At 40.4% G+C, this 26,732-nt stretch overlaps 2 protein-coding genes across 4 annotated transcripts; one reads left to right on the top strand and one right to left on the bottom strand.

Moving 5' to 3' along the window:
- The first annotated feature begins 208 nt into the window (after positions 1-208).
- Positions 209-13,554, top strand: LOC136422053 (alpha-2,8-sialyltransferase 8B-like). Of its 3 annotated transcripts, none has more exons than XM_066409676.1 (5): positions 209-399; positions 1,081-1,152; positions 1,655-1,898; positions 11,679-11,938; positions 12,620-13,554. In XM_066409676.1, exons 1-5 carry the CDS (start codon positions 278-280, stop codon positions 12,888-12,890), a joined length of 969 nt encoding a protein of 322 aa, XP_066265773.1. In that variant the 5' UTR covers positions 209-277; the 3' UTR covers positions 12,891-13,554. The 3 variants fall into 3 exon arrangements, with proteins under 3 accessions (XP_066265773.1, XP_066265772.1, XP_066265774.1); XM_066409675.1 differs by lacking the exons at positions 11,679-11,938; positions 12,620-13,554 and adding exons at positions 2,331-2,590; positions 3,470-3,882 and having other exon boundaries at positions 218-399; XM_066409677.1 differs by lacking the exons at positions 209-399; positions 1,081-1,152; positions 1,655-1,898 and adding exons at positions 10,365-10,517; positions 10,782-11,025.
- An 8,131-nt stretch (positions 13,555-21,685) lies between these two features.
- On the bottom strand, positions 21,686-24,477 carry LOC136422088 (uncharacterized). Its single transcript, XM_066409736.1, has 4 exons — positions 24,358-24,477; positions 23,731-23,901; positions 23,133-23,222; positions 21,686-22,119 (listed from the first exon to the last, which is right to left on the bottom strand). Exons 1-4 carry the CDS (start codon positions 24,390-24,392, stop codon positions 21,765-21,767), a joined length of 651 nt encoding a protein of 216 aa, XP_066265833.1. The 5' UTR covers positions 24,393-24,477; the 3' UTR covers positions 21,686-21,764.
- Between the last annotated feature and the right edge of the window lie 2,255 nt (positions 24,478-26,732).

Here is a 26,732-nt window from a genome sequence, read left to right as displayed (position 1 = left end):
TAAAAAGCGACATATGTTGTTTGCAACAGGTGTCCAAAAGTGTCAAAGCTGTCTTTAAACTAACCTTGATAAAGAGAGTTATCATCATCGTCCAACTGTTGAAGAGATACATTGCTTGCTTGACAAAAATCGGGGAATTACTTTAAACCGTTTTTTGCGTGTACATTTTGTACAAAGAAAACATGGATTATTTGCAGTGAACACAAGTTCAGCGTACCGTAAACCCCCTGCTCTTATCTGCATGCCCGCACAATGAACCCCCAAACCCACCCTCAAAATGGCTTCTCAAGGAAAACGCTCCGTTTTCTGTGCGTTTGTGACACTCTGCTGTCTAGTGACATGTACAACTGTAATCGTGCTCAACTTTTACGATTGGAACTCGGTTTACACATTTAAGAGGTAAGTAGTGGGGATGTATGTTTATATTTGTTGAGATTTAGGAAAGATAGGGAACAAGCGGTATGAACCTATCACTATCAGCAGTACATAAGCGTAGTTGCTGATGAGTTGTATGCAAGTACCAAATGTCGTGAATGCTCAAAATCCAGAGAAAGGCTATTCGGTGTGCGTGTGACTATATATGGATCCGTTGTTGAGGCATTTGAACGGAAATACAGTTGGCAAGTGTCGTAACATACAGTTGTCAAGACAAAAGGGGACAACGGGCAATCTATGCTTTCAGCAGAGAACCTTATTCAGACGTGGGGAAAGGGCGTTTCGAGATTACGGAAACCAGTTTTTATAAGGCATTCGACAATACATACTAGTTCACACATATGCTGAAGCTGACAAACAAATCAATAGAAAAGTAATAAGAAGCGCGGTGTTTTACCGTTATACGTGACAAGACCAATCTTAACTTGATTGATGCCCAAACGTGACGTCATCTAGCAACTGAATAGGACTACTAAGTTCAATTATCCACATGGTATATTGCAGTGTGTTATGGAAACATACGCTCGTCTACTCTTTTACGCTTTAAGACGTTATGGGTAGGAACTGATTCGAAGGACCACAATCTTGAGACATTCCACATGGTATAGTGTACTCCTATTATGAAAAACATATTTGCCCTTACAGAAGGAACGTTCAAGCCTTATGCAACCCTGGGAAGGACAACAACATAAACGCCAGGGCAAAAGACCTAATCAGGTACTGATTCCTTTCTCTATATTGTACTTTGTGTAGCCCTGTTCCAAATTTCGAGGAGCCCAAGCGTTGTGAAATGCATGCTAGTGTTTTATAGTTATTACTCTTTTTCTTCACCTTCACCACATAGCAAATGTTAGTGATTTTCACTCGTCGAAAAAAAAAATAGTGAAAAGATCATGATCAGGAGCTGTCAAAGTACAACTTGTTCAAACAAGAATATGCGTTCAACAAAATTGTTGACAATGCAGTAAATATCAATTTGCGCTTGATATAAAGCGCTTGTTTTACAAACATATCAAATAGATAGTTGTAGTTGTTTACAAAATGGGTCTTGTGTTTGGTCAGGAATACGGGGCTAGTTCAGCACATTATGTACTGGCCGTCTTTGGCTCGGGCGTAGATAAACACTTGAGATATGATAGAATTACATTTTTTGTTAAAGAGGACATTGTAAATGGAACTATTAGTATGTTAAACTTAGTTATTATATTTTAACTCGCAGAAATTTGACCATCCAACATTTCGACACATCGAGAAATTTCGTCTACTTTGCGGACATGGAGAAAAACAAGTCAAAATGTAGAAAAGGAAATAAGTGCGTCACGAGAACACCGGTGCGACATTACCGCACATGCGCAATCGTCGGCAGTGGCGGGATTCTCCTCAACAGCAGCTGTGGGAACGAGATCGACTGCCATGATTACGTCATCAGAATCAACATGGCGCCCGTCAAAAACTATGAGAAGGTATACGTTATCTTTTGGGTGTTTGCAGTCACGTGACGTTGTCCGCCATGTTGGATGTTTGAAGCTGTGGTTATCAGGCAGACTTGAATTGTTTTAAGGTACGTTATTTTGGTGTTGTGCTAAAGCATGAGGTTTGACTACTTGAAGCCCATTCACGGATCCTACTGAGCTTACAAAGGGCAAAGGTTAAGGCCCCGACAGATACATTACACTTGCACATTTACATAATGTATGCAAGGCTATGTACGCCTATCTGACGTACACATGTCACAAATATAAAGTTACAATCAGTCAACACCCCGACAGATACATTACACTTGCACATTTACATAATCTATGCAATGCTATGTACGCCTTTATCTGACGTACACATGTCACAAATATAAAGTTACAACAATTCAACACTTAGATGAATCATGGAACTTTTTACAGGACGATGGGAAGAAGACGAACATGACCACCATCAATACGATGCTCGCCAGAACCCTCCTGGAGAAGCTGTCAGACGACACCACACGGGACGAACTTGTGAAAAGTTTGTCGTCTGTGAATCATGGCGTCATCAGCTACGTTAAGAAAATGATAAACCAAGTCAAGCAGTCTCTTCGACTTCTGGACAGCAGTCTGGCACGGAGCAGCATGAACATCTCAGTTACATACTCTTTAGACATCGTGCCCTCTATACTTACACGGTATGTCAGCTAAGATTAAGACCTAGAGGAAATATACAGCACTGTTTCCGGTGTTTTTCAATCTGCACAGAGAGGGGGCAGAAATGTACACACAACAAGAAACAAACTTTTGTGACAAAACTGTCTTTGAACTAATCTTAAGACCTTACGCTAGGGTTTTACTGGAGGCTATATAGCTAGGTATGGGATATATGGTATTGTACATTAGTACAGTGTGTCCGAGGATTTATACACACACACGCGCGCACACACGCACACACACACACACACACACACACACACACACACACACACACACACACACACACACACACAAACACACATACATACAAACAAACAGCCACACTGGCACGCATACACACACACACAAACATACATGCATACATACACAGTTTACACACACACAGACACACACAAACATACACACGCAGACACAAACATACATACAAACACAAACAAACACACATACACACACACATACACACTCTCACACACAAAACACACACACACACTAACAGACACACCGACGAACATACACACACACAAACACACATACATACACAAACATACATACATGAACACAATCACACATACATACACACACACAATCACACAATCACATACACACACACACACACACACACACATACACATTATAAAACAAAACCTTTGAAAACACATAATATTGATTATATGATGAATAGATGAGCAGATAGATACAAGACACAGAATCTAATAGAGACAGTAAGACTAAGGGGCGGTGACATATCAATAGATAAACTGACAGATACATGTATGTAGGTCGATAGACAACTACATTGGCAGATACACTATGCTTGTATGCATATTCTTTTTTTTTAAATTTTCATCACAACCCAGAATGCTACGTAAGACGCTGTTCCCCAAGTTGGGCGCTCCATCATCCGGGCTCATTACCTACATCCTGGGAACGACGTTCTGTGACGTCATCACCCTGTACGGCTTCTACCCATTCGCCACGGACATGCGCAATAGGACGCTGTTTTATCGTTACTATGATCATATCTCCGTCAATCACAAAAATATTCACAACTTTAATATTGAATATGACTTTCTTACATCGCTTCACAAGAATGGAGCTATTAGGCTAGTTTCCGACATATGTAAATGATTTTATTTCCTTATCAAAATGTGTAAGATGTGTAAAATCATAAGTACATACTGTAAGTTACCCTTTATTCGTAGTGATCCTATAGTCGTTGTTTTAAAAAATGGGGTATTCGGGTATATGTATCAAATGCTATTTTAGGTGGTTTTTTTTTAGTTCTTTTCAAGTTTATATTTTTGTATCTATATTAATGTCATATAAAGTGACCAAGGTACATAAGTAATATTACGTTAGTTACCCGTAATTCGTTGTGTTCCTATACTAATGCTAAATTTAACATTACAAATTAGTCCTACGACAAAACGGTGGTGTTTTTAAGTTAATTTTTTGTATCAATAGGACTAGAGAGAAATACAACCTGCATAAAATATCAAGTGACAAAGGTAAGCAATCATATCGACATATAACAGAAGAAAAAATGGTTTATTCTTTTGCCTGGCTAGTTGAGGTTAAGCTCCCATGATTTTGTACAGCGTACATATAACAGCGCACTTACATTTTACCGTTATCATCATTATACAAAAGTTAATCAAGCAATTGGATATGTTGTGTAAGTATGATGTTATGATTTTAAATTAATTTTGTTCTTGGTTGTAAAAATTGGTGGAGGTGAATAAAGTGGTGAAAAAAAACAATAAGCAAGATTATGAATGCGGTTTTCAGTTCTCAAATATCTACCAAGTGCCCTATCAATTGAAAGTAAAGTTTGAAAATTCCTGGTAAAAAAAATAATAAAAAACTACCCAACAAACTATAAGATAAATATCATCCTTATATACGGTGAGCTCACTACCCTAATTGTGTGTATGTTTGTGTGTGAAATAGACGGGGAACTTGGTTCTCTTCAAAGTATGTAAGGGTTTTCTTCATTTATAAACCTGCCAAAACTAAAATAAACCATAACAGTTACCACAAACATGAATATCGATATCGATGCAGATTTGGGGAGGAAAGATGCAGAATGTTGTCCAGTTTTACAACCTACATGTTATTTTCATGCCGTTTTTCTATGTAACAAATCCCCGCCATCTTGACCTGAATACCAATAGGACTAGAGAGAAAATACAACCTGCATAGCATATTAAGGCTCTCGTTCTGTATGGACGTGCAATATCATATTGCAGAATGGCACCCAGTTTAATATTGCAGAGGTAAGGATCTAGGAAATGTGACTGGATGGAGAAAGGTGTCTCTATATCTTGACACATCGAGGTTGCTTAGGATGATTAGCCTGGGTAGTTTTCCTCTTGCAATTAACGCCGTACTGCCCCACACTATGACACTGACTCCAACAAACAAACAAACAAACAAATAAACAAACAAACAAACAGTCTATCTGTGCAACAGTCAGCATGGGGTTCTCCTCGCTGCCCCACACTTTCATTTACCCATCCAACAGTCGAAATAAACCTTCTCTTATCTGTAGCTGTGAACATAACATTCCTCCACACACTGTTCCATTCCCGATGTGGATGACACCACCACAAATGGGTTTGGCGCTGCACTTAGTGTTGGACAACGAGCAGCGAAATTTGGGCACTTTTTTTTCTACAACCAACTCGCGTAATCAGGCCTGGTGCACACTTCATGAGATTGCAATTATATTAAGTTGGGTATCATGGGAAAAGAAATTACACAAGCTTTCCAACAATATATAATGCATTGAAATTGATCAAGAAACAACGGATATATGATCGACCAAAGTTAAGTTTCCAAACTTTTTGTGCTGAGTGTATATTCATTCCATTTCATCACCATCTAGCATGCTACGTACAACGCTGGTCCCCAAGTTGGGCATTCCAACATCCGGGCTCATCGCCTACATCCTGGGAACGACGTTCTGTGACGTCATCACCCTGTACGGCTTCTACCCATTCGCCACGGACACTTCTACCCATGCGCAATAGGACACTGTTTTATCACTACTATGATCATGTCCCCGTCAATCACAAAAATAGGCACAACTTTACTATTGAATATGGCTTTCTCACATCGCTTCACAACAATGGGGCTATTAGGCTAGTTTCCGACATATGCAAATGATTTCATTTGGGAAAAATTTCTTACGTGATCTTCAACCCTTGACCTTTCCACACTGTACGTTCAGTGTATCTTAGTTTTGAAAAGAGCGAGTCGGTTCTTTTGTCCTAAATAAACTTTTCTCTTCTCATGCCAATCTGGTGGTGCTTCTGTTGTTGAATATTTGATAATTCCCTATAAACCAACAAGTAAAATTATAAGTATATACCGTTAGTTAATCACCCTTTATTCTCTATGTTCCAATTGCTGTTTTGAAAACGGGGTATTTAGGTATATATACTAAATACAATATCAGAAATTAGTCCCAATGTAACTTTCAAGTTGATATTTTTTATCAATAGGAATGGAGAGAAAATACAACCTGCATAGCATAAGTGACAAACGTAGTCTTATTGGCATGTAACAGTGGAAAAGATGGTTTATATTTTGCCTGATTGGTGTCCCTAAGTCCCTACACTTTTGTACAGCCTACATGTAACAGAGCACGTACATTTTACCGTAATCATTATTATAATTCAAAAGGTAATTAAGCCACCGGATATGTTTCGTAAGCGGCCAGGCGTCTCGTATATAGTGTCCACTATCTTTCGTCAACTGTCTTTAAATTAACTTTAAAAGCAACCCAAGCAATATTAGGGCCCAAAAATCGGATTTTGACAGTCAATTTTATTAAGTCATTTCTATATTCAATTAGTTCAAATAACACTATCACAATGTATAGCGACGTCCATGATGCAAAAATATGAATTCGTTTTAATGTGACAACTCACTGAAAATCGTCGCCGGAGTTTTTGTAGGCTCACAAAATTAAGGGGATCATCGTATGGCATGTTTTTTCACGATTTCAGAATGTTCAAAGTATGAAGTTATTACACAAATGTGCTAGACAGTGTTAGTAAATGTCACTACAATAAAGATTTCAGCATTTTTTTCTATTTCCATTTATGGTCCCTAATATTGGTTGGTTACCTTTAACCCTATCCAGACTGGGCTTTTTTGGTATTTCTGGGACTGGGGGGGGTGGGGGGTGGGCTGATTCGGCCCCCCCTCATAATTTCCGAACGGTCTGATGTATCATCACCAAATTTTCAGGGAGGGATATTCACGTCAAGTTATATAATTCCTGTAATTTTGGTGACGTTATGACGTAATATGACGTAATTATGACGTCATCGATGTGATTTTATTGGCTAAATAGGGAATTCCCGTAATATCTAAAGGACTTAAACAAAACGGTTTGTATTATTCATTTTAAGGTATGCAAAGGCATACAACGTCAATGGTAAGTACGTTGACGTCAAAATGACGTCATAAAATGGCGTCATGTGTTGTTAGCGATCCCTTTGGGATCCGCCATCTTGGATCGGCCATTTTGACATTTTTAAAAATCCTTTTTTTCCACTTTTGACCCCAAAGGACACTGAAAATAGACTGAAAACGTTAATCTAAATGTTTCTGATAAAGAAAATGTCAGGTATTGGCAATTTTAAGGGCGAAAAAGCCTGCTGATACCTGAAATAGTGATATAGTGGGCCATCTTGGATTTTGGCTGATTACGTCATCAAATTAGCATAAATTATGAATATTAAATCAGGAAAGTTACATCTAATTACATGTTATGTTAAACATGTAGGAAAACTAGTGTAGTTGTGCAATAAAACCCGAGAAATATCATTGTTTTCAGAAAATTAATGATTTTTGCATAAAATGCCAGTCAGAAACCCGTTGCCATGGCAACATGAAAAAATAATAAACTTAAAACATTATCATAAAATTGTTGCCAACAAAATTTTGGGAAAAGTCACCAAGTTTGGTTGTCCTAGCATACATCGTTCGGCAGAAATACGATGTTAAAGTTGGCGCGGGCACTTTTAGCCCCCCCCCCCCAGTCTGGATAGGGTTAAGAGCCAACCTTAAAAGAGTACGTACTTTTATTTAGTTAATTCAGCTTTATTACATCACATTATGTAAACGGACAAAGGCAAACAGGACACATTTCCTTTGTTATTTGTCCGGCTAAAAATGCCAACAGAAGATGAATAGATTAAACCAGCAAAACTTAGTAGAATCCACAAAATAATAACAATGGTAAATTTTAATATTGACATAATAATGATGACAACAAATATCATTGGTCACCAATTTCAACAGAAGATAAATGAATAAATAAATAAATGAATAACCAAAACTTAGTAGAATCCATATAATAATAACAATGGTAACAACAATAACAACAATAACATTGACAACAATAATGATAACAAACGTGACTTATACCGTGGGAATGTACGTCATACCGTTTCCCCCTGTATACAGTAAAGAGACGCTTAACGCTGTGTAAACACAACAATGGCTTTTTACGGTACGCACGAGATCAAATTACCGTAAAAAAAAACTTGCTCTTGTCTGCCCGTGCAATTAACAATACTACGGTGGACTGAATATCAACATTTCGGCCAGAGAGCTTCAATGCTAGGCAGTGGCACCCCAAGTCGTACGGAGGAGAGATGTTAGGATTGGAACTCTTGTGGCAACATGTGGCGCAATCGGTAGGATGTTTCGCCCACAATCGAGAGGTCCCGGGTTCGAAACCACCGACATGCTCCGATGTTGTGCCCTTGGGAAAGACACTTAACACGACTTTCCTCACTTCACTCCTGTGTAAATGAGTACCTAGCTTCGGATAGGGACGTCCCTCGGATAGGACGTTAAATGGAGGTCCCGCGTTTTGGGAGAGCCTCACGTCGAGCGAAAAGAGTAGTCCTTCCCGGTGTGAGTGGTTCATAACCTACAGTCGTATGACCGCACATGGGTTCGCCCTTAGTAATAGCCTCTGGCTAGTTGGGCAACCCTGGCATGAACATGCTGAACCAATGAATAACAATAAAAATGAAATAGAACTCTTGACCTCTGGATGTGGAAGTCATGTCGCCTGCTCATGGTGCACAAACCCAACTCCAGTACTTCAGACGGTCAAATCGTCCCAAATAACAGTCTAAGTTCGAGTACTTGCATAGACTCATTCCTCAAACAGTTACATTGTACTTAAGTGATGAAAATCACCCCTATACATCAAAAACCATGCACGTGTTGTGGAGATTGTACACTTTATTGCTCTAGTATAGGGTTAATGGCCTTTCAAGAGCAAGCACCTTTATTCGCGGATATTGGGTATTGTGCATCCTGCTGGGGTTCCATATTTCACTGTAGATATACGGTGAGATAGGGGATGGCAGTGTTTTTCAATGTATATTGCATGGAAAACATGTACTGTATATAAAACATGTAAAACACGTTCTGTATATAAAAATGAAAAACATGTACTGTCAATAAAAACTGATACCTATATAAAAGACGTACTACTCATCCTGACGCAGGCGATTCACCCAGTGAAGAGACCTAATCAAGTATCAAGTAAATATATAAAATATTTTTTTTAATATTGACATATTTATAAATATTTAAATGTCCTCCAACCACAAAACAAGCTGCTATGAGGCCCGAACTTATATCAGTTTTTTTCCGAGACCAAGAGCTACAAGTATCTGCACCCCACCCCCCATTAATTGCAGCTAGAAGTTCCAGACTGGTGCAATGCCATAGAATCCGCTAGGGGGCCAGAACCTAACGTGTCCTCTATCTTGTTTACACCTGTCTACGTACCGAAGTATCATATTACAGATCCACCCACAGCTTCTTAAGCAGTCACACAACAGCTCTCACTGCACGAAAATCGCTCTTTAAACAATCTTAAAACATGCTTAAAGGTTCCGCTATCTTTACGTATACACTTAAACATGCTTAGTGGCATCATTTAAGCAACCGTTTGAGCAATGCAAACTATGCTTAAATCCTAACTATTACGCTACGTTTAAGTGCCGTAATCTTTCCTTAAATCGAGTAATATTAGCTGCATGTAAGCCTCCGTAAACCATACGTAGCACTCACTTAAGTGCAATGCAACACTAGAATGGGAAAAAAATGTCTGTCTTTAGTTAGTTTACTTCTGCCAATAAAAGGGGTGATCATGTGGTGGTTTATATCAAGAGGCCCAAAATTACTGGTTTGCCCTCGAGGGTATTTGGATAAAGTGTTTGCCCGAGAACCCCCAAACCTACCCTCAAAATGGCTCCTGAATGTAAACGCTGTGCATTTGTGACACTCTGTTGTCTAGTCACATGTACAGCTGTAATCGTGCTCAACTTTTACGACTTGAAATCGGTATACATCTTCAAGAGGTAAGTAGTGATGATCCATCAGTTTGAATTTGTGAAACTCTAAGAGAAATAAGGCAAAATACGGTATGATCGAAATGGGGGGCGGGAATTAGTGCGTTGTGTCTAATCTTAAGTGACCAACTATCGTATATTCACATCAAGCTATCACTCACTGCATCTATTTTCCATAATAATGTTTCATACTCGTGTATGCCTAGAAAAATACGCCCGTTGTTCAGGCATTTGAACGGAAAACATTTGTCGAGTGTCATAAAATACTGGTTCTAACATGTACAGTTTAGCTTGTCGAGCATAACACAGGCTAGGGGATAGCGATTGTTTGACATGTCGACATTTAATGTTTTTGTCACATCTACACTTACTTTAATTGCACTCTGGCTAGGAACTTCTTACACTGTCTTCTGTACTCTTTCACGTTTATGGCTTACAGATGGAAAGTTCAACCCTTATGCAACCCTGTGAACAACCACAACACAAACAGCACTGCCAAAGACGTCATCAGGTTTGTCTTCATTCCACTTGACTGTAGTGAGTGTAGTCGTGTCCAAAGTTATCAACGTTGTGACATCATTAATGAATGCGGATGTTTTATGGCGATTGCTCTCTTTCCATACAGGATCTTTAGTATTATGTTATTGATTTTGGCAGAGAGAGATACAACATTAACAGAGAACAAATGTGACGTTGTTGCTTGGCCTACAAACGTATCGAACTGTTTGGATTTGTTTACGAGTTACTTTATAACTCATTTCCCATTTACCTACAGAAATCTGACCATTCAACATTTCGACACATCGAGAAATTTCGTCTACTTCTCAGACATGGAAGAAAACAAGTCAAAATGTAGAGGGAAGAAAAAGTGCGTTACAAGAACACCGGTGCGTCATTACCGCACATGCGCAATCGTCGGCAGTGGCGGGATTCTCCTCAACAGCAGCTGTGGGAACGAGATCGACTGCCATGATTACGTCATCAGAATCAACATGGCGCCCGTCAAAAACTATGAAAAGGTAAAACGCTATAGCTATTGGATGTTTACAATCACGTGACTATGACGTAAGTGTTGTCCACTATGTTGGTTGGTTAAGGTACCAGAACACATGTGGTATTTCACCCAAAGGGGTTTAGATTACCCTAAAGTCCAGTGAGAAGCTTCGACGCTTCAAAATTTATAGTAGGGTGCACGAGCAAGGTACTCGTTTTATTTTATTTACGGATGCTGTGACATTTGACGGACTACGTTTGTAATCGGACAAACCTAATTTCAATATGATTTGTTTTGCACGCTGCTTATGATTTTTTAAAAATTTTTCACTAGCTTTGCTTTGTTTTTCGACAGACAAGGACGACGTGGCACTGCACTCAAATTTTTCATAACTTATTTCAACAGTGCCACGCACAAACACTAAACCCATTTCTACATTTCTATCCTTTGGATGGAGTAAGGAGAGTCGAGTAAAGTGCCTTTTCCAAGGGCACAACATCGGTGGCGTCAGGGGATTCGAACCCGGGACCGCAGGGTTTCTAGGGCGAACACCCTGCCGTCAATACGCCACACGACCCCACAATCATAACCTTAGGTTGCTACGTTGCTTATGATTTTCCATGTGTTTTTTACCAATTAAGATATGATCATATGACAGTAGTCTACTTTATCAAACAGGACGTTGGGACAAAGACGAACATGACTTTCGTCAATTGGGCGCTCACCAGAATCCTCCTGACGAAGCTGTCAGACAACACCACACGGGACGAAGTTGTGAAAAGTTTGTCGTCTGTGAATCATGGCGTCATCAGCTACGTTAAAGCGATAACTGACGAAGTCAAGGAGGCTTTTCGAGCTCTGGACACTAGTCTGGCACGGAGCAGCATGAATATATCAGTTACATACTCTATGGACTACGTTCCCAACGAAATGACTAGGTAAGACAGCCAAGATCGAAAGAAATATACAGCACTATTTCCAGTATTCAGCTCATCATACACATAAAGACAAACACACACAAACAAACAAATACACACACACACACACGCACACACACACACACACACACACACAAATTTGAATACATGCACGCACACACACACACGCAATACGCATACACACAGAGACTTACACAAACACACACATACGCATACACAAATAGACTCACACACACAAACACATACACACACACATGCACACAAACACATACGCACACACCCACATGCACAAAGACTCACATACGCACACACACACACACACACACACACACACACACACACACACACACACAAACACACATCAAATTAATACATCAACCCGACACACTACATAAACATTAACACCAGTGACCACACATACACACACACACACACACATACACACACACACACACACACACACACACACACACACACACACACACACACACACATACATACATACACACGCATACACAACACAATTACAAATACACACAGAGATGTATATACGTAACATTTATATGAGAGATAGAGGACGATGAGATACTGATAGATATACCGATGGATAGATCGATAAACATCTATAGTACTTGTCTATATCATTATTCATTCCATTCCATCACTGCTTTGTTTACCCAGCTTGCTGTGTGAAACGCTGATCCCCAAATTAACTTCTGCATCTTCCGGGCTCATCGCCTACATCCTGGGAACGACGTTCTGTGACGTCATCACCCTGTACGGCTTCTACCCATTCGTCACAGACATGCGCAACAGGACACTGTTCTATCATTACTATGATCATAGCTCCGTCCATCACAAAAGTATTCACAACTTTAATATTGAATATGATTTTCTTACATCGCTTCACAACAATGAGGCTATTAGGCTAGTTTCTGACATATGCAAATGATTTCATTTCCTAAAAATGGGTATAAATCAACAAGTAAAATCATGAGTACATACAATTAGCCGTTACCCTCTATTCGTTGTGATCCTTTAGTCGTTGTTTTAAAAACGGGGTATTTAGGGATATATATATATAGCCTGGATACCAGACCTTTCGATGCGATGCGATGCGATAACCCCTTTTGGGCGGGGAAGGCCTAGTAGGGATAAAGTTGGCACCCGGGCGCTCTTGGCAGCCGAACTCAATTTCTATAGAGGCGGTAATGAGGGGGTGGTTTGCTATCTGTGGCGGCGGCGCAAGTTGCTTCCCCGGCTGAAGGATTAGCGCCAGGAGCGCGGTGGTCTGGCACCCAGGCTAGGATATATACTAAATGCAACATTAAAAATTAGTCCCAAAGCAACACGACGGTGCTTTCAAGTTACAATATTTACGTACTGTCCTATCACACACAGTGGGACTAGACAGAGCTGCAGCTGTCTTGGATGATTGTATGGATGAATTCCATGCTTTACTTGGAATTTCAAGTAGTTTTTAAGGAAAATAAGAAAGTATATTTCCATAGCTTCAAGACTGTAGAGAACGCTACATGTACCTACTCCTGTAACCATGTTATAGCGTCTTGGTTCTCCTTACCTTGGGTTTTATTACCGACAATACCATAAATGATAAGTAACTAGAGTTCCACGAACACATTATCTTCGCCAAATAATCAAGGCTTATTGTGGAGAGTGATTAATATTTACATGCTTATCACCCCCTGCAAACTTGATCATACACCATACCGTTTGAACGTTATGATGGGGGGGGGGGGGGGGGGGTAGAATGAGTCCAGTCTAGATAGGGATAAAAATCATTTGGTAAAACAGGACTAGTATATGTGTATAGTGTGCTGATATATGTTATAACTGGTCATCAAAAAATTGAAAGTTATAATTAAATGGTACAGTCAATACATATGAATAGAATAAATCTTTATTCCATATCATACACATTTTGCAAGACATAGTACATGTTACTTTTCCATACGGTGCTAGGTAATACCTAGCAGTGGTGCAGTTTTGGTGCAGTGTACTCTCTGAGCAGAGGAGTGGGTCCGGCTGATTATTCACATGTTTTAGGTGTTTTGTAAGGCTTTCTATTTTGTTCCCTTTCCGTTTTGTCTCAACCCGTGTGTTGGACAAAAATGACAAAACTGAACACTTTAAAAACCAACCGGACCCACACATCTGCTTGAATTGTAGTGAGACTGCCCCATTTGTTTATTTATGTACCCCATCTGTTTATTTATGCTTCTAGGCAAGGCCTTCTGCTGGCCTGTTTCGGAACCCTGTCACATGCCCTATTATTGAATGTAATGGATTTACAATTATCCTTACTAATTATACAGATTAGCCCCTGTTTTCTATAATTAGACATCGATTGTGCAAAGCACCATCTGAGCTCTCTACATACAAAACTTCACGACAATCTCTTCACCCCTTCTCAAGTAATACGTGTCCGAATGTCAAAACAAAACAAAAACACCCACTGCAGTTCTGAACAAGCCGCTAGGGGGCCCAAACTTACAGAACTTACTTCTTGTGGCATGAACTATCTACCACACAAATATCATGACCATAGCACTTTCAGAAAATATGCCAGTAAATTTTGAAGCTCCGCTGCAGTACCTTAGGTACTCGCTAGAAGGCCGATTATCGAACTTGACCTTCCTTTCCGTAAACCCTACCCATCCACTGAATATCATACAGATCCATCAACAGCTTCTTGAGTTATGTTGTCCACAAGAAAATACACATCTACACAAAGCCCGCTGCAGTACCGACGGAAAATGCCAAGAAAACCATTTTTTAACTTGACCTCCATTTCTACAACATCTACACACCTGCAAAAAATAATGAAGATCCATCAACGTTTCCGTCACTTTTTTTGCCTACATACAAACGCACGAAAATTAAAAGTCCGCTGCAGTACTGTTGAAAAACGCATGGTGAATCATTTTTGAACTTGACCTTCCTTTGTACAACCACTACACACCTAACAAAAATCATAAAGATTCATCAAAGGTTTATTGAGTTATGCTCTTGACATACATACAGACCCACCAAACAGCTGGCTCAACCGAAAACATAATCTACCCCGAGTACTATTGTACTCGGCGAAGATAATAAACATGTACACTGCATACAAATCTCTATTACACGATTCCGTTCCTTCCTCGAACCATATTAAAGTTAGACCGATCCCAAAGCCACGCCCCCTGTTCGATTTCGAACACCTCCGTCAAAAACAGGATTTGACGGACCAAACATGGCCGCCACGGCTAGGTTGAAAATAATGCCACTGACTTCGGTTTAGCTTTTGTGGCACTGAAACCCTTTCAGAGCGGGCCAAATAAGAATGCTATGGCTTCTTTGTTGAAGGCTGTATCCATCGAGTCGAGTTGTTTGAGGAGGGGGTAGATGTAGTTGCGGTGAGAGCGTAATGTTTTCGGTCAGTGTTAAAGCGGTATGCGCCGCATAGCTTTCCCTTGTCGGTGGGCATCAGCGCCCAGTTTCTGACAAGCAGCCGACGCACGTGTAAAACAGGGCTCATATATCTGTGACAGGTTTCCCACTGTATTGACTGCATGCATAACAGGTGCATGGTATTTAGTAACTAAGAATTAAAATGCATCCTTTTACTTCCCTGTTCACTTTTAAGTTAACTAGTTTCACACGTCAGTAACGGAAGAGGCGAAAGTCTGCGCTAGCGGACTTTGTAGTAGTTGGCATGTGGTACAAGCTTCCTCTCCTTGAGTGCCCGATCTATTTTCTTTTTAAATTCGTTTTTGTCATGAGCATGCATTCAACCAATACAGTGGAAAACCTGTCCCAGATATACGTACCCTGCTTTACACGTGCCATATCTGCCCCACCAGCGATGTTTTTGACGGAGGTGTTCTGAATAGAACAGGGGGTTCTATGGGTCTTCTATTCGTTCGATATGGTGTTCGACAGGATCGGTCTATAGAACGAACTTGAACCTGGTGTGGCGGAGGCGGAGTCTCTACCCCAGTCCAAAACTGTACTGCCCCCCCCCCCCACACACACACAGGGCACAAACACACGTCCCTGTATATATCACCCCGACCAATCGATCGCATTGACAATCAGATTCGAACCAGCCATGACCCGACAAATCGCTTTCTAACTTGCGTTAACGACTACATCTGAAAAAAAAAACTCGCCAGTGAAATGTAGTAACTAAAAGTAGTAGAAACTATGTTTTTAAACGTTCAATCACTTCCAAAGTGCCACAATTGTCAATCTGAAAATATCTTTTGAAAGCTGACACCTTCCAGCATCTCACTGGCGAGTTCGTTTTGCCAGATTTAGTCGTTAACGTAACTTAGAAAGCAATTTGTTGGGTCATGGCTGATTCGAATCTGAGTTTCAATGCGATCGATTGGTCGGGGTGATATATGCAAAGGTTATTAACGCCGACACTTGATTCACCTGTCTCGTCATTTTTAATCACGCACAAAGTCAGTTGCCTATGATTCCTATGCTTTCACCATCGACCAAATAAAACTCATATCTGGCTGTATGTATATCATAAATAATAAATATCTAGAAGCTTAGGTCCATAATTGAGCTTGTCCTTCGTTATGCTGAACCTACGCACATACAAGATAACAACACAACTGGCACTAACTTGACGTATTTGACTTATGCTCAACGACCTGCAGTGGCCCCTTCTCTCTGAAAGGAGGAGGAACGCCCGCCTCACCTTCTTCTACAAACTTGTTAATGACCACATTAGTATAGACACTTACAGTTTGCTGAAACCAGCCCAGGGGCGCACCCGGGGGAGCCACGACCTCAAGTTTTACACCATCCACTCAAGAACCGACTCAGATAAACACTCTTTCTTTCCCCGTACCATCCCACAGTCGAATACTCTGCCTGGCACGTACGGTTGCGACGGCTCCCACCGTTGAGTCGTTCCGTGCCAGGCTGGAGGCCTGCTCGCCTTAGCCCGGGACCTCACCCCCCCTACTTTGCCCCTGAATGGGTTATTTGGGGGCAACCCCTATGTAGATGTAGATATTATGTGAGTGCCAGTCCTCCCCTGCTACACAGGCACTAGCAATGAACCCATTTTGTCCTTCAATTTCATTAACGTACAGCTTTAGCTGGTGTAGTGTGTCTTTTTGTGTATCTTATGCGTCGCCGGTGCAGGAGGGCAAATACCACAGTCAGACTTGTGCATCTAGGAAGCCATGCTTTAATGCACTGAAACAAGAGCTCAGAAAAGTACTTACTGACATTGCAAGCCCCAAAAATTCTTATGCACCAGAAAGCCACAACTGTCTACTTTAGAGTCATGCAAAGAAAATAGATAATTGACAGCTCGATCGCTCGGGACCTTTGACAGAAGAAAACAACCCTCAACTTTGACCTACTTCTAGACTGAAACAGTCCACTCAGGGCGTGTGAAAACAAACCACTAAAATATCTCCTTACGCCAACTAAACTACTGAAACGAACAAATTTTGACCAAAATGGGAAAGTTTAGACCCTAGCTGTTCCTTCTAGCCCCAGAGAATGTTTATAAACCTTCGCTCTCCTTCGTCAAGGAGTTGCTGAATAAACATGTGATGGTAAGCAAACGAACAAACGAAGATTCAAACAGACTTCTGAACTTCTGTGGCCCGTGTTGATATTATCATACAATGGCGTTGAATTTATGGTTTCTAGTTAAACCTTCGGAGGCCACACTATGTGGATTTAGTCACAAAGAAATGCACGCTCCTGATTGGCTGAGGAAAGAGGGCCGGGTTGAAATTACATGTTAGTACCCCTTTAGATAATGCTCTTGTTAGCGCAATTTCCTGTCGTGAGAGTTGTCGACATAGTGTTCCCGTGAGTCCTGACTGAGAACACCAGGTAGGCCAAAAAGGAGGCTGAGATAGAGGTTTTAAGTATACGAAGTTGAGCATTGTGTGTCTGAAGATATTACACACACAAACACACAAGAATTTCGACATGAATTTGAGTGCAAAGAAATATTGCATAGCAACGTATAAAGGAGTGAATGGTATGCTACTGCTCTTATCTGCACGCACCGTTAACAATACTACGATGAACCCCCACATCTACCCTCAAAATGGCTCTTAAAGGTAAACGCTCCGTTTTCTGTGCATTTGTGACACTCTGCTGTCTAGTGGCAACAACTGTAATCTTTTGCGAATGGAACCTCTCACAATCGGCATATACATCTAAGAGGTAAGTACGTAGTAATGAATCATATGTTCGAGTCTGTGTAGATTTGAGAGAAATAGTGCAAAAAGTGACAGGGCATAGGGTTGAAATAGGAAATGAGCTCCCTTATGCTTCGGTCACATTTCCAATCCGGGGCCCAGCTGGGCAGTCTTTGGGAACGAAAAGTATGATTTAAAAGACAACAAAAACACAAAACGTACCCAAAATTATTTAAGAGCATAGCTTTTGCAAATTTATTGACACACACTTTGATTTTTCGTTTCCGCAAACAGCCCGGCCGGGCCCCGGTTAGGAAATGTGACCCTAGCATAACAACAGTACATAATCGTTGTTGCTGAGGCGTTTTACAATGTTCCAACTGTACTATCGCATATCAAACCAAAGCTCAAAGTCAAGAGTACTTTAGTGTGTGTGTGAGTGTGACTATGTATGGACCCGTTGTTCACTGTCATTGAAATTGAACTAGAGTGAGTGAGTATCGTTGCTGTAACTTCGGACGTCCCCTACCTTCGGCTGGATTTGTAATTGATTAACTAATATGCAGAAGTGAGTCATGTTTGTTTTCATCTAGAATGCAGAATAAAATCATTAATAACCCAAGTTCATGCATAGAGCTATCGTCTGAATGAACACTTATCCGCGATGTTTGCTCTACCAAGAAATTCTGGCAAAAAACAATGGCTACGTTCGATGCAAGGTCACTGTGTAGTGGCGGCTCTTATATTAAGAATATTAGCGATGACGCCGATGTAGAATTTATTGAAAATTATGGAAAATCTCTGAACAGCGCCACGCTTATTTCTCTATTGTCAAAACGCAACACTTTTCAGGCAACCGACACTGGTGCAATGCGATGCCGAACTCATAAATTTACGTCCGAAGTTACCTTACTCTAATTTGACTGGAACAATATGGAGCGTTATATACATAGCAACATAGATCCAATGTGTAATTCGTACATGGAGGATGTAAGATCAAACACCACCACTATCATTCATCATTCATCAAAACGCAATACTTTTTAGACAACCGACACTGGTGCAATGCGATGTCGAAATTTCCATCCGAAGTTACAGCGCCCTCCGTAACTAAGCTTATTACATGTACGGGTTACCTTGTCAAACATAACACATTGTTTCACATTGATTGCTAGCTTTTAGCCGTTGAAGAGGTTCATCAGTCACGTATAATCACAGTTACTAGAATATTCTTCAAACAGTGACTTGATAAAAGGTAGCGAAATACTAACCTCCAAATTTTCGACGTCTAGTCTATACGTCTTGATCATGGAGTGACCTAGTCTCGCGAGAACATGAGACTAGGCCGAGACTTGTGAAGATCGTCCTGCCTCCCCGTGTTCTCGCGAGACTAGGTCACTCCATGATCAAGACGTACAGACTAGACGTCGAAAATTTGGAGGTTAGTATTTCGCTACCTTTTATCAAGTCACTGTTTGAAGAATATTCTAGTAACTAACTTTTAGCCGAATCTATCACGTGCTATACAATAAGCTGTACTCAGTTGTAAAAGTACTGTGACCAAGCTGTGACCGACAAGTTGTGTAGAATATTTAGACGTGGGAAAAGGCCGGTGTTTTGAGAGTCAAGGTTTTTAACAAGGCTCGGAAACACTTCAGGTCCCGTTCAAAATATGCGAAAGTTGGCAAACGAAGACCTATAATCAGTAGAAATGACAAAAATCATAAATTGTATTAAACAGTTATACGCGACAAAAAATTCAGAAATTGATGCAAATTTGCAAGCTGTTATTACTTGGAACTGAATAGGACTACCAGCTTTAGTTATTCATCATGATATATCGGAGCCTGGTGACACGTCAGCCTGTCTACACGTTTGCGTTTGTGGCTTACAGAAGGAAAATTCAACCCTTATGCAACACTGGGAACAACCACAACATAAACGTCACTGCCAAAGATATCATCAGGTTTGACTTCTTTCTACTATGCTGTGGAGAGTTTAGCTTTGTCCAAAGTTTCAGGGTGCCCAGACTTTGTGAATGTGGGTCTTATAGCGATAAGTATTTTAATACATGATCTCTAGCATGTGTAGTATTGGCTTCCATGTGTCAAATGAAGGGAAGAATGTATGATAAGCAGCTGTCGAAGTACAAACACATTCACACAACCGTAAATGCCCGGCAACATTGTTGACAATGCAATAAATATTCATTTGCGCTTGGTATATAAAAATACAACATGAACAGAGGACAAATATCACGTTGTTGTGTCGCACTCAAACGTTTCAAAGTCATAACATTTGTCTACAAATTGGCTATGTTTAGGTACCAAGTCCGGGACTGATTCTGAACGTATATACGTATTGGTCGCCTTTCGGCCATAGATACTAGTAGGCACTTGAGATGTGATAGAATGGAAGAAAAAATTGTTGAAGAGGACATTATAAATGGAAATATCTAGTATTCATGCTTTTCAGAAATATTATCAAGTATTCGTGCTTTTTTAAGATATATAGTATTTTACTCGCAGAAATATGACCATTCAACATTTCGACACATCGAGAAATTTCGCCTACTTCGCGGACATGGAGGAAAACAAGTCAAAATGTAGAAAAAGAAATACTAGTAACTGCGTCACGTAGTTTTATCACTACTATGATCATATCTCCGTCAATCACAAAAATAGGCACAACTTTGATATTGGATATGATTTTCTTACGTCGCTTCACAAAAATGGGGCTATTAGATAGGCTAGTTTCAGACATATGTAAATGATTTTATTGCCTAAAAATGGGTTTAATTCAACAACATATTAAGTACATTTGGTGGTAGTGTAATGGTTCTTGTGGAGCTTGCCAAAGTTTGTAGTCCATGAGGTAGCACTACATGTATATTACCTAACAAAACCCACTGTATTTTTGAATATATATGTATTAACAGCGCATTCACATGCTATCGTGATTATCTTTCATACGTCAACTCAAATGTACCATTTAGTGTCCTTGTGTATATTTCCAAAACTTAAGACACCTGCTAGAATAGTATGCACCAACAGGCATGGTTGACGTAAACTTAGGCCATTGCTTCACGTCGACGGATGGCTAATATATACGGCTGTCGGGCGGTCCTACCCGCGGTCGGGCTGGTACCTCGGGTGATACGGAATACCCAGTGTTGTGTTCTATTTATGTCATACCCACCCGAGAAAACACACGTGCACATTTATATGCGGAATGCACCAGAAGCTGAGGGAGTTTTGTGTCCTCGAACAAAAAGTGTAACAACATTGATTCAAACCTGCGAATCCGGTATGCTAATCTTCGACGGCGGCGCAACCGGCGCGCTCGAAATGCATTCGAAATATTCTAGGGAAGCCCGCATCATACAAGTCTAGAACCCCGTGTGATACGGAAAATTATCACACGGCCCGGAACACCAGTATAGAACGTTTTCGCGGCCTAGGTATGACATATATAACATTCACTGACGACAAGGTAGTGGTTGCAAACAACCTATAGATCTTCTTGGAGATTACATTATGCTATATGCTAACATCAATCCAGTTGTTTGAGTAACTTTTATTTTGTGTATCTTATTACCTTGAAGAGTAACCTATCCCGACGATGGATAACATACTTTAGTTGAATGATAGTGGGTGACACACCGGGCAACGTTGTGTAGCCCACTTGTGTTTCGCCTTTAGTATTTCTCTCTCAATGCGAAGCTCCTCATATTCTATCTTCAACTGTTGCCGTTCGCAAGCCGTTCTTATGGACACTTGTTGCCACCATGCGGACTCTTGTCTCAGCCTTCCCACCTCGGTCTCCAACTTTGTCACCTCCGTCTCCAAATCCTTCTTCTTCTGAAGGAGTTGCTCGTATTCTCTCTTCTGCTTGGCCTTGTAATTCTTGGAATGTTTCCAAGGTGGCATTGCCGTAGCTTGGCTGGACAAGTTTTCTCCAGATCCGGTCGATTTCTTCAAACGCTTGTTGCTAGATGTTACAAAAAAGAATATTCATCAATCAGTGACGAAGAAAAGGTAACGAGATGCGCACCTCCAAATTTTCGATATCTACTGTACATCTTGATCACGGAGTGACCTAGTCTCGCGAGAACACGAGACTAGGACGAGACTTGTTGCTAAAAGATTTTAGTTCGTAAGTCAACCATCTTTGCTCAAATTGCTGTCATGATATAGTATCCCATCTAATTTAACATATGGCCTTGTGATTTCAACTACAAATATTGGGAAAACGTTATCCCCAGGCAAATACATATTGTACATGGTTTTAGGTTGTCAGTACACGTGTACATTTATCTGCGTTTTCCTGTGTTGGTTTTGCACAAAGGATTGGGCCAAATTTCTTCATACTGCGCTTAGACAACCAATGAAGGTTTTGTTTAACTCAGAAAATGTCTGTCAAATCTGTATGGCCAAGGAACGCATATAGAATATGAATTAGAATCTCAGTGCACATTTTTCTCCATTTGACATTGTTAGCAGGTTGGCACAAAAAACAACTAAATGAGGGATAAAGTTTGTAGCCTGAGTACCAACCTCCGTAGTAACCGCAGGCTCTAAAGAATTCGCTTGCTAACCACGGAGTCTGACCCTGCGCGTATCCGTAACGGCTGTCTCATTATTACATATACGTAATGAGGGGAATTCGAGCTGCGTTCGGTGCCATTTTTCGTTCCAAGGTGTCTCTATTGCCCTGTTCGGGTCCAGTTTTGAAAGAATCGCCATGGCAACAGTTCTTAGAACCTACCCGTTACGAAGAACAGTGTGGCATGGGGAGGAGCTTAGACGAATGGGGCCAATCAGCGAGCTCGTTCAAAATCGGAACGAATATCTGACTAACAGCCGTTACGGATACGCGCAGGGTCAGACTCCGTGGTTAGCAAGCGAATTCTTTTGAGCCAGCGGTCACTACGGAGGTTGGTACTCAGGCTATAAAGTTTGTAGAATACAGATGAAATAAATAACGGCAAACAAGCAACTTACGCCTTCTTCACTGTTGAATTTTGATCTTTTGCCGGAGCGGTGACCTCATTGACTGGCGTTTCTATGACGTCTGGCTCGGAACAATGTTGTCTGGGGTAAACAATTGAAAGATGTACATAAACACCTTGTCATACATATTTTTCAGACAAGGAATGTGTATTTCCAAGGATTTCAGATACCATCCATTGTTTTAGAAACAATACAAGCTTAAGGTACATTTGTTTGCGTGGAAGACACGGAAGTCAAGACAATAGTATGTATAGAAAGTTGTCATTTCAATACTGAGAATATAATCTACTTTCTGAGCAGTCAAGTCTGCATGTATACTACAAGTAACGTCGACGTTGTAAACATTACTATCTATCGCTATGCATTATAATCTCAATACAGATCTCCACGGGGGCAAAATCGTATCAGCCAGTCAGAGAAGCTCCAGTCATCAGCCCTGTATACAATTTTACTCCCGTGGAAATCAGCTTGGAGATTACGCATGCGTCTAAATGGTTTCCGTCTAACATTTATTGTCATAAATTATTTCTCGAACAGAAATAAATCGTAAGCCTGGACACAACATTGGGAACTGGATTTGTTTACTTACAGATTTTGGGGTGCCATGTTGCCCCTGTCTTGTTGTTGTTGGTGATGCTGATGGTAAGGGGAAAATCGCCAAAACTGACGACAATGCTCTAATGGTCGGTTGCTGTCACATCGGCCCGTGTGTCTCTTTGGCTTGGAGCAGGGTCGATGCTTTTTATTGCAATATTCAAACCTGTGTTGTAAATATAGGCAATCGCAGATACTAGATTTGAGGTATGTTGGTATCAGTACCGATGACTACGCAGACTGCAAATTACATACATTTAGGATGCATACTGGAAGCGAAGTTCGATTAAAAATGTATGAGGAGAAATATCAGATAACAAAATTTGAGACTGTATACATGTCGTTAGGATCAAATGCATCTACTTACAAATCGGTGCTCTTTATGACAGTGTTCAAAAGCTACGTAAATTGTTATAAAAATGGCAGTGTATGATTTTCGGTTAACGTTGCCACAAACTGAAGTTAACCATCGGATAAAAAGTGTTTACACCGCAAGGTTTTCGCAGCGTCATTACCTAGATTTCGCGATTTCAAGAGCTTACAAAGGATATTACGTCTGAGACAGAAATATGACACTATTGTATATTGAGGTGGTTGGAAGTGGTAGAAAGAAACTACTTACGGTTTTGTAGGCGCTGTGTTCTCTTGTTCATCCATGACAAGGGCAACTTGATTGTTACACACACCAGGACTGGCAGGGGTAACCCAAAAGTGACGAAATCTGAAAAAAAAGTTACTAGTATTAGTATGTGCAAGTATTTGTAAAACAACAGAAGCAAAAACACCGTATTACATCAAATTATGTCTTGTAATTCATTTAAGTTTGAACAAAGCACCATCGGAAAGGTATCGAAACGGTTAAAGCCAAAGTTACTAAACATGAATACATTCATATCATTTCTACCTCTTCCTATAGTTTCAATAATATGGTTATTCATAATGACTAGATCTAGTGTTCCCCGGATATTTTATACAGAATGGTTAGACTGTAAGATTTTTAGACCTACACATATATAAGTATTGTTTGTCGAGATGTGTATTTAATGGTGACTATTGCTCGCTAGAGAATCTTATTCCCATTGTTACGTATCATGTATGTAGATATAACTTGAAAACGTTATCATCAATTGTCTAAACACCTAGTAAGGAACATCATATGAAAACGAAATATAGCTATGATGATACGTTTAGAAAACTAAAATGCACAAAATAAAATACTCAGTGTAGTACCGGTTATACTGCAGGCCCCTGGGGTGACGATCCAAGCAGACAACTGATGCGGGTCTCTCAAATTCGCGCGCAGTTATCACAGTTGGGGCGCTTAGCCAATCACAGTCCCGCTGCTGTCTTGGCGGGACAAAGAGGAGTCTGTATATGCAACCTCGGTATATGTAAACCATGATTTGAAAGCTAATTGGATAGCGATAATGGTAAAATAAACCAATTAGAAAAGACATAAGAAATCTAATGTTGGTGGTAAAAAATCCACCGTACTTACCCATTAGTCGTTTGGAAGATGAATCATTATCTAGCCCAGATGCTACATAGTGTCCGACAAACCTGCAGAGCAAACATTAGTCTATTCTGATTGGATGGTTTATTTGATTGCACCAATCAGCATCCATGCACATCACCGGAGATGATAACCATATTTGCAGTTCTGCTCTATTCCGCTGAGTAATAGTGGCGCACTTGTACCGCAGCGAGTTAGAGAGGCTACTTAGCATGAATAACCATAAAACCTCCTTGGAATAACAGACATTGAGACGGTTACTAGTATTTGGCGCACCTTACTGCTGGTAAACCGTAGCCGCTATTGCTTCCAGCTCTTCTACAAGTATCGCCGGATCACGAAGGTTGTATTTAAAGAGTAATTTGAACACACAGAACAGTAAAGTGACTAAATCGCGCCATGATTGTGTAACATAGCTAACCACCGTGAATGTATTATTCTTTTACCTCCAGTCTTTGTTGGTGGTGGGGTAGCAAACTGGTATAAGTTATAGTTAAAGGATGGGCGGGGCGAGTTTATGTGGATTTGGTACAGCCCCGCCCTCCCAAGGATTTTGTTGGTAGCTCTGAACCGGCCTTTTTGGGGGCTAAATAATACACCTTTTGCAGTCAGCCCGTAACCATCACCCACCCCTGAACCATTTTGCCGGTAAAATCGTTTCAGGCTACGAAGAGGCTACGAAAATCGATGCGCACGGATTCAATCATGTTTACCCCATTGTGCATGCAGTCAGTTTACGCAATCTCATTAACATAATTCATGTGTTTTTATTTCATACTCATTTTGGTAGACTAATTAACCTTTTCCTTCCAATTTAAGACATTCTGCTATTTGTTAATGAAAATTATGTCAGTTCTGAAAAAATATTTTGATCATTACATTTAGAAATGATATGTAATTGCTTGTTATTGTCTATATAAACCACGATTTTTAGCACAGCCGTGCCGTATTTAGAGTACATAGCGACTGTCATCAGTATTCTTCTTCTTCTTCGCGAAGTTGTATTTGCTCGAAAATGTTGCCTATTTATTAAATATATTGTTTTTGCAATTTTTGAAAGCCCTACGCCAACCCTGTAGGGCACCTAATAAACAAAAATAATATTTGAATAATATAAAAGAGTTCAGCGTTCTCTATAGTATAGATATCTGTGCTGTATATTGTCGTAATTTCATTAGCATGGTCCGTGCATAAGACAACAATGATCATTAAATAGTATGAGCACATCGTTCGCAGGACAGATAGAAAGGGGGTGGTGTGGGGTTGGTTTTGGGTGGTTGTTGTTGGGTGGGTTGCAGCATTATATATTGGTTGCAGACACAGCCTTCATTGGTTGCAGCAAGGTTGGGGATTTCTAAAAAAACATCTTGGAAAAGTTGCTTACTGTATTCCATCGCGCATTTGCATTGTCCCATACTCATTATCTCTAAATATTTCAACGTCACACAACTTTATGATCGCAAACGTCAATCATTCCGTGCAGA

This window comes from Branchiostoma lanceolatum, chromosome 16 (assembly GCF_035083965.1).
Source record: "Branchiostoma lanceolatum isolate klBraLanc5 chromosome 16, klBraLanc5.hap2, whole genome shotgun sequence".
Lineage (NCBI taxonomy): Eukaryota > Metazoa > Chordata > Leptocardii > Amphioxiformes > Branchiostomatidae > Branchiostoma > Branchiostoma lanceolatum.
Note: the sequence above shows the minus strand (reverse complement) of the source record. Positions and strands in the feature narration are given on the sequence as shown.

What these genes read in the sequence shown, in the direction of transcription:
- LOC136422053 (XM_066409676.1), top strand. Translation starts at nt 278, where the DNA reads ATGGCTTCTCAAGGAAAACGCTCCGTTTTCTGTGCGTTTGTGACACTC. An exon ending in CCGTCAAAAACTATGAGAAG is followed by an intron (nt 1,899 to 11,678) that starts GTATACGTTATC and finishes TTTATCAAACAG; the next exon opens with GACGTTGGGACAAAGACGAA. An exon ending in GTTCCCAACGAAATGACTAG is followed by an intron (nt 11,939 to 12,619) that starts GTAAGACAGCCA and finishes TTGTTTACCCAG; the next exon opens with CTTGCTGTGTGAAACGCTGA.
- LOC136422088 (XM_066409736.1), bottom strand. Translation starts at nt 24,392, where the DNA reads ATGGATGAACAAGAGAACACAGCGCCTACAAAACC. An exon ending in AACACAGCGCCTACAAAACC is followed by an intron (nt 23,902 to 24,357) that starts GTAAGTAGTTTC and finishes TTTACAACACAG; the next exon opens with GTTTGAATATTGCAATAAAA. An exon ending in AACATGGCACCCCAAAATCT is followed by an intron (nt 23,223 to 23,730) that starts GTAAGTAAACAA and finishes TGTTTACCCCAG; the next exon opens with ACAACATTGTTCCGAGCCAG.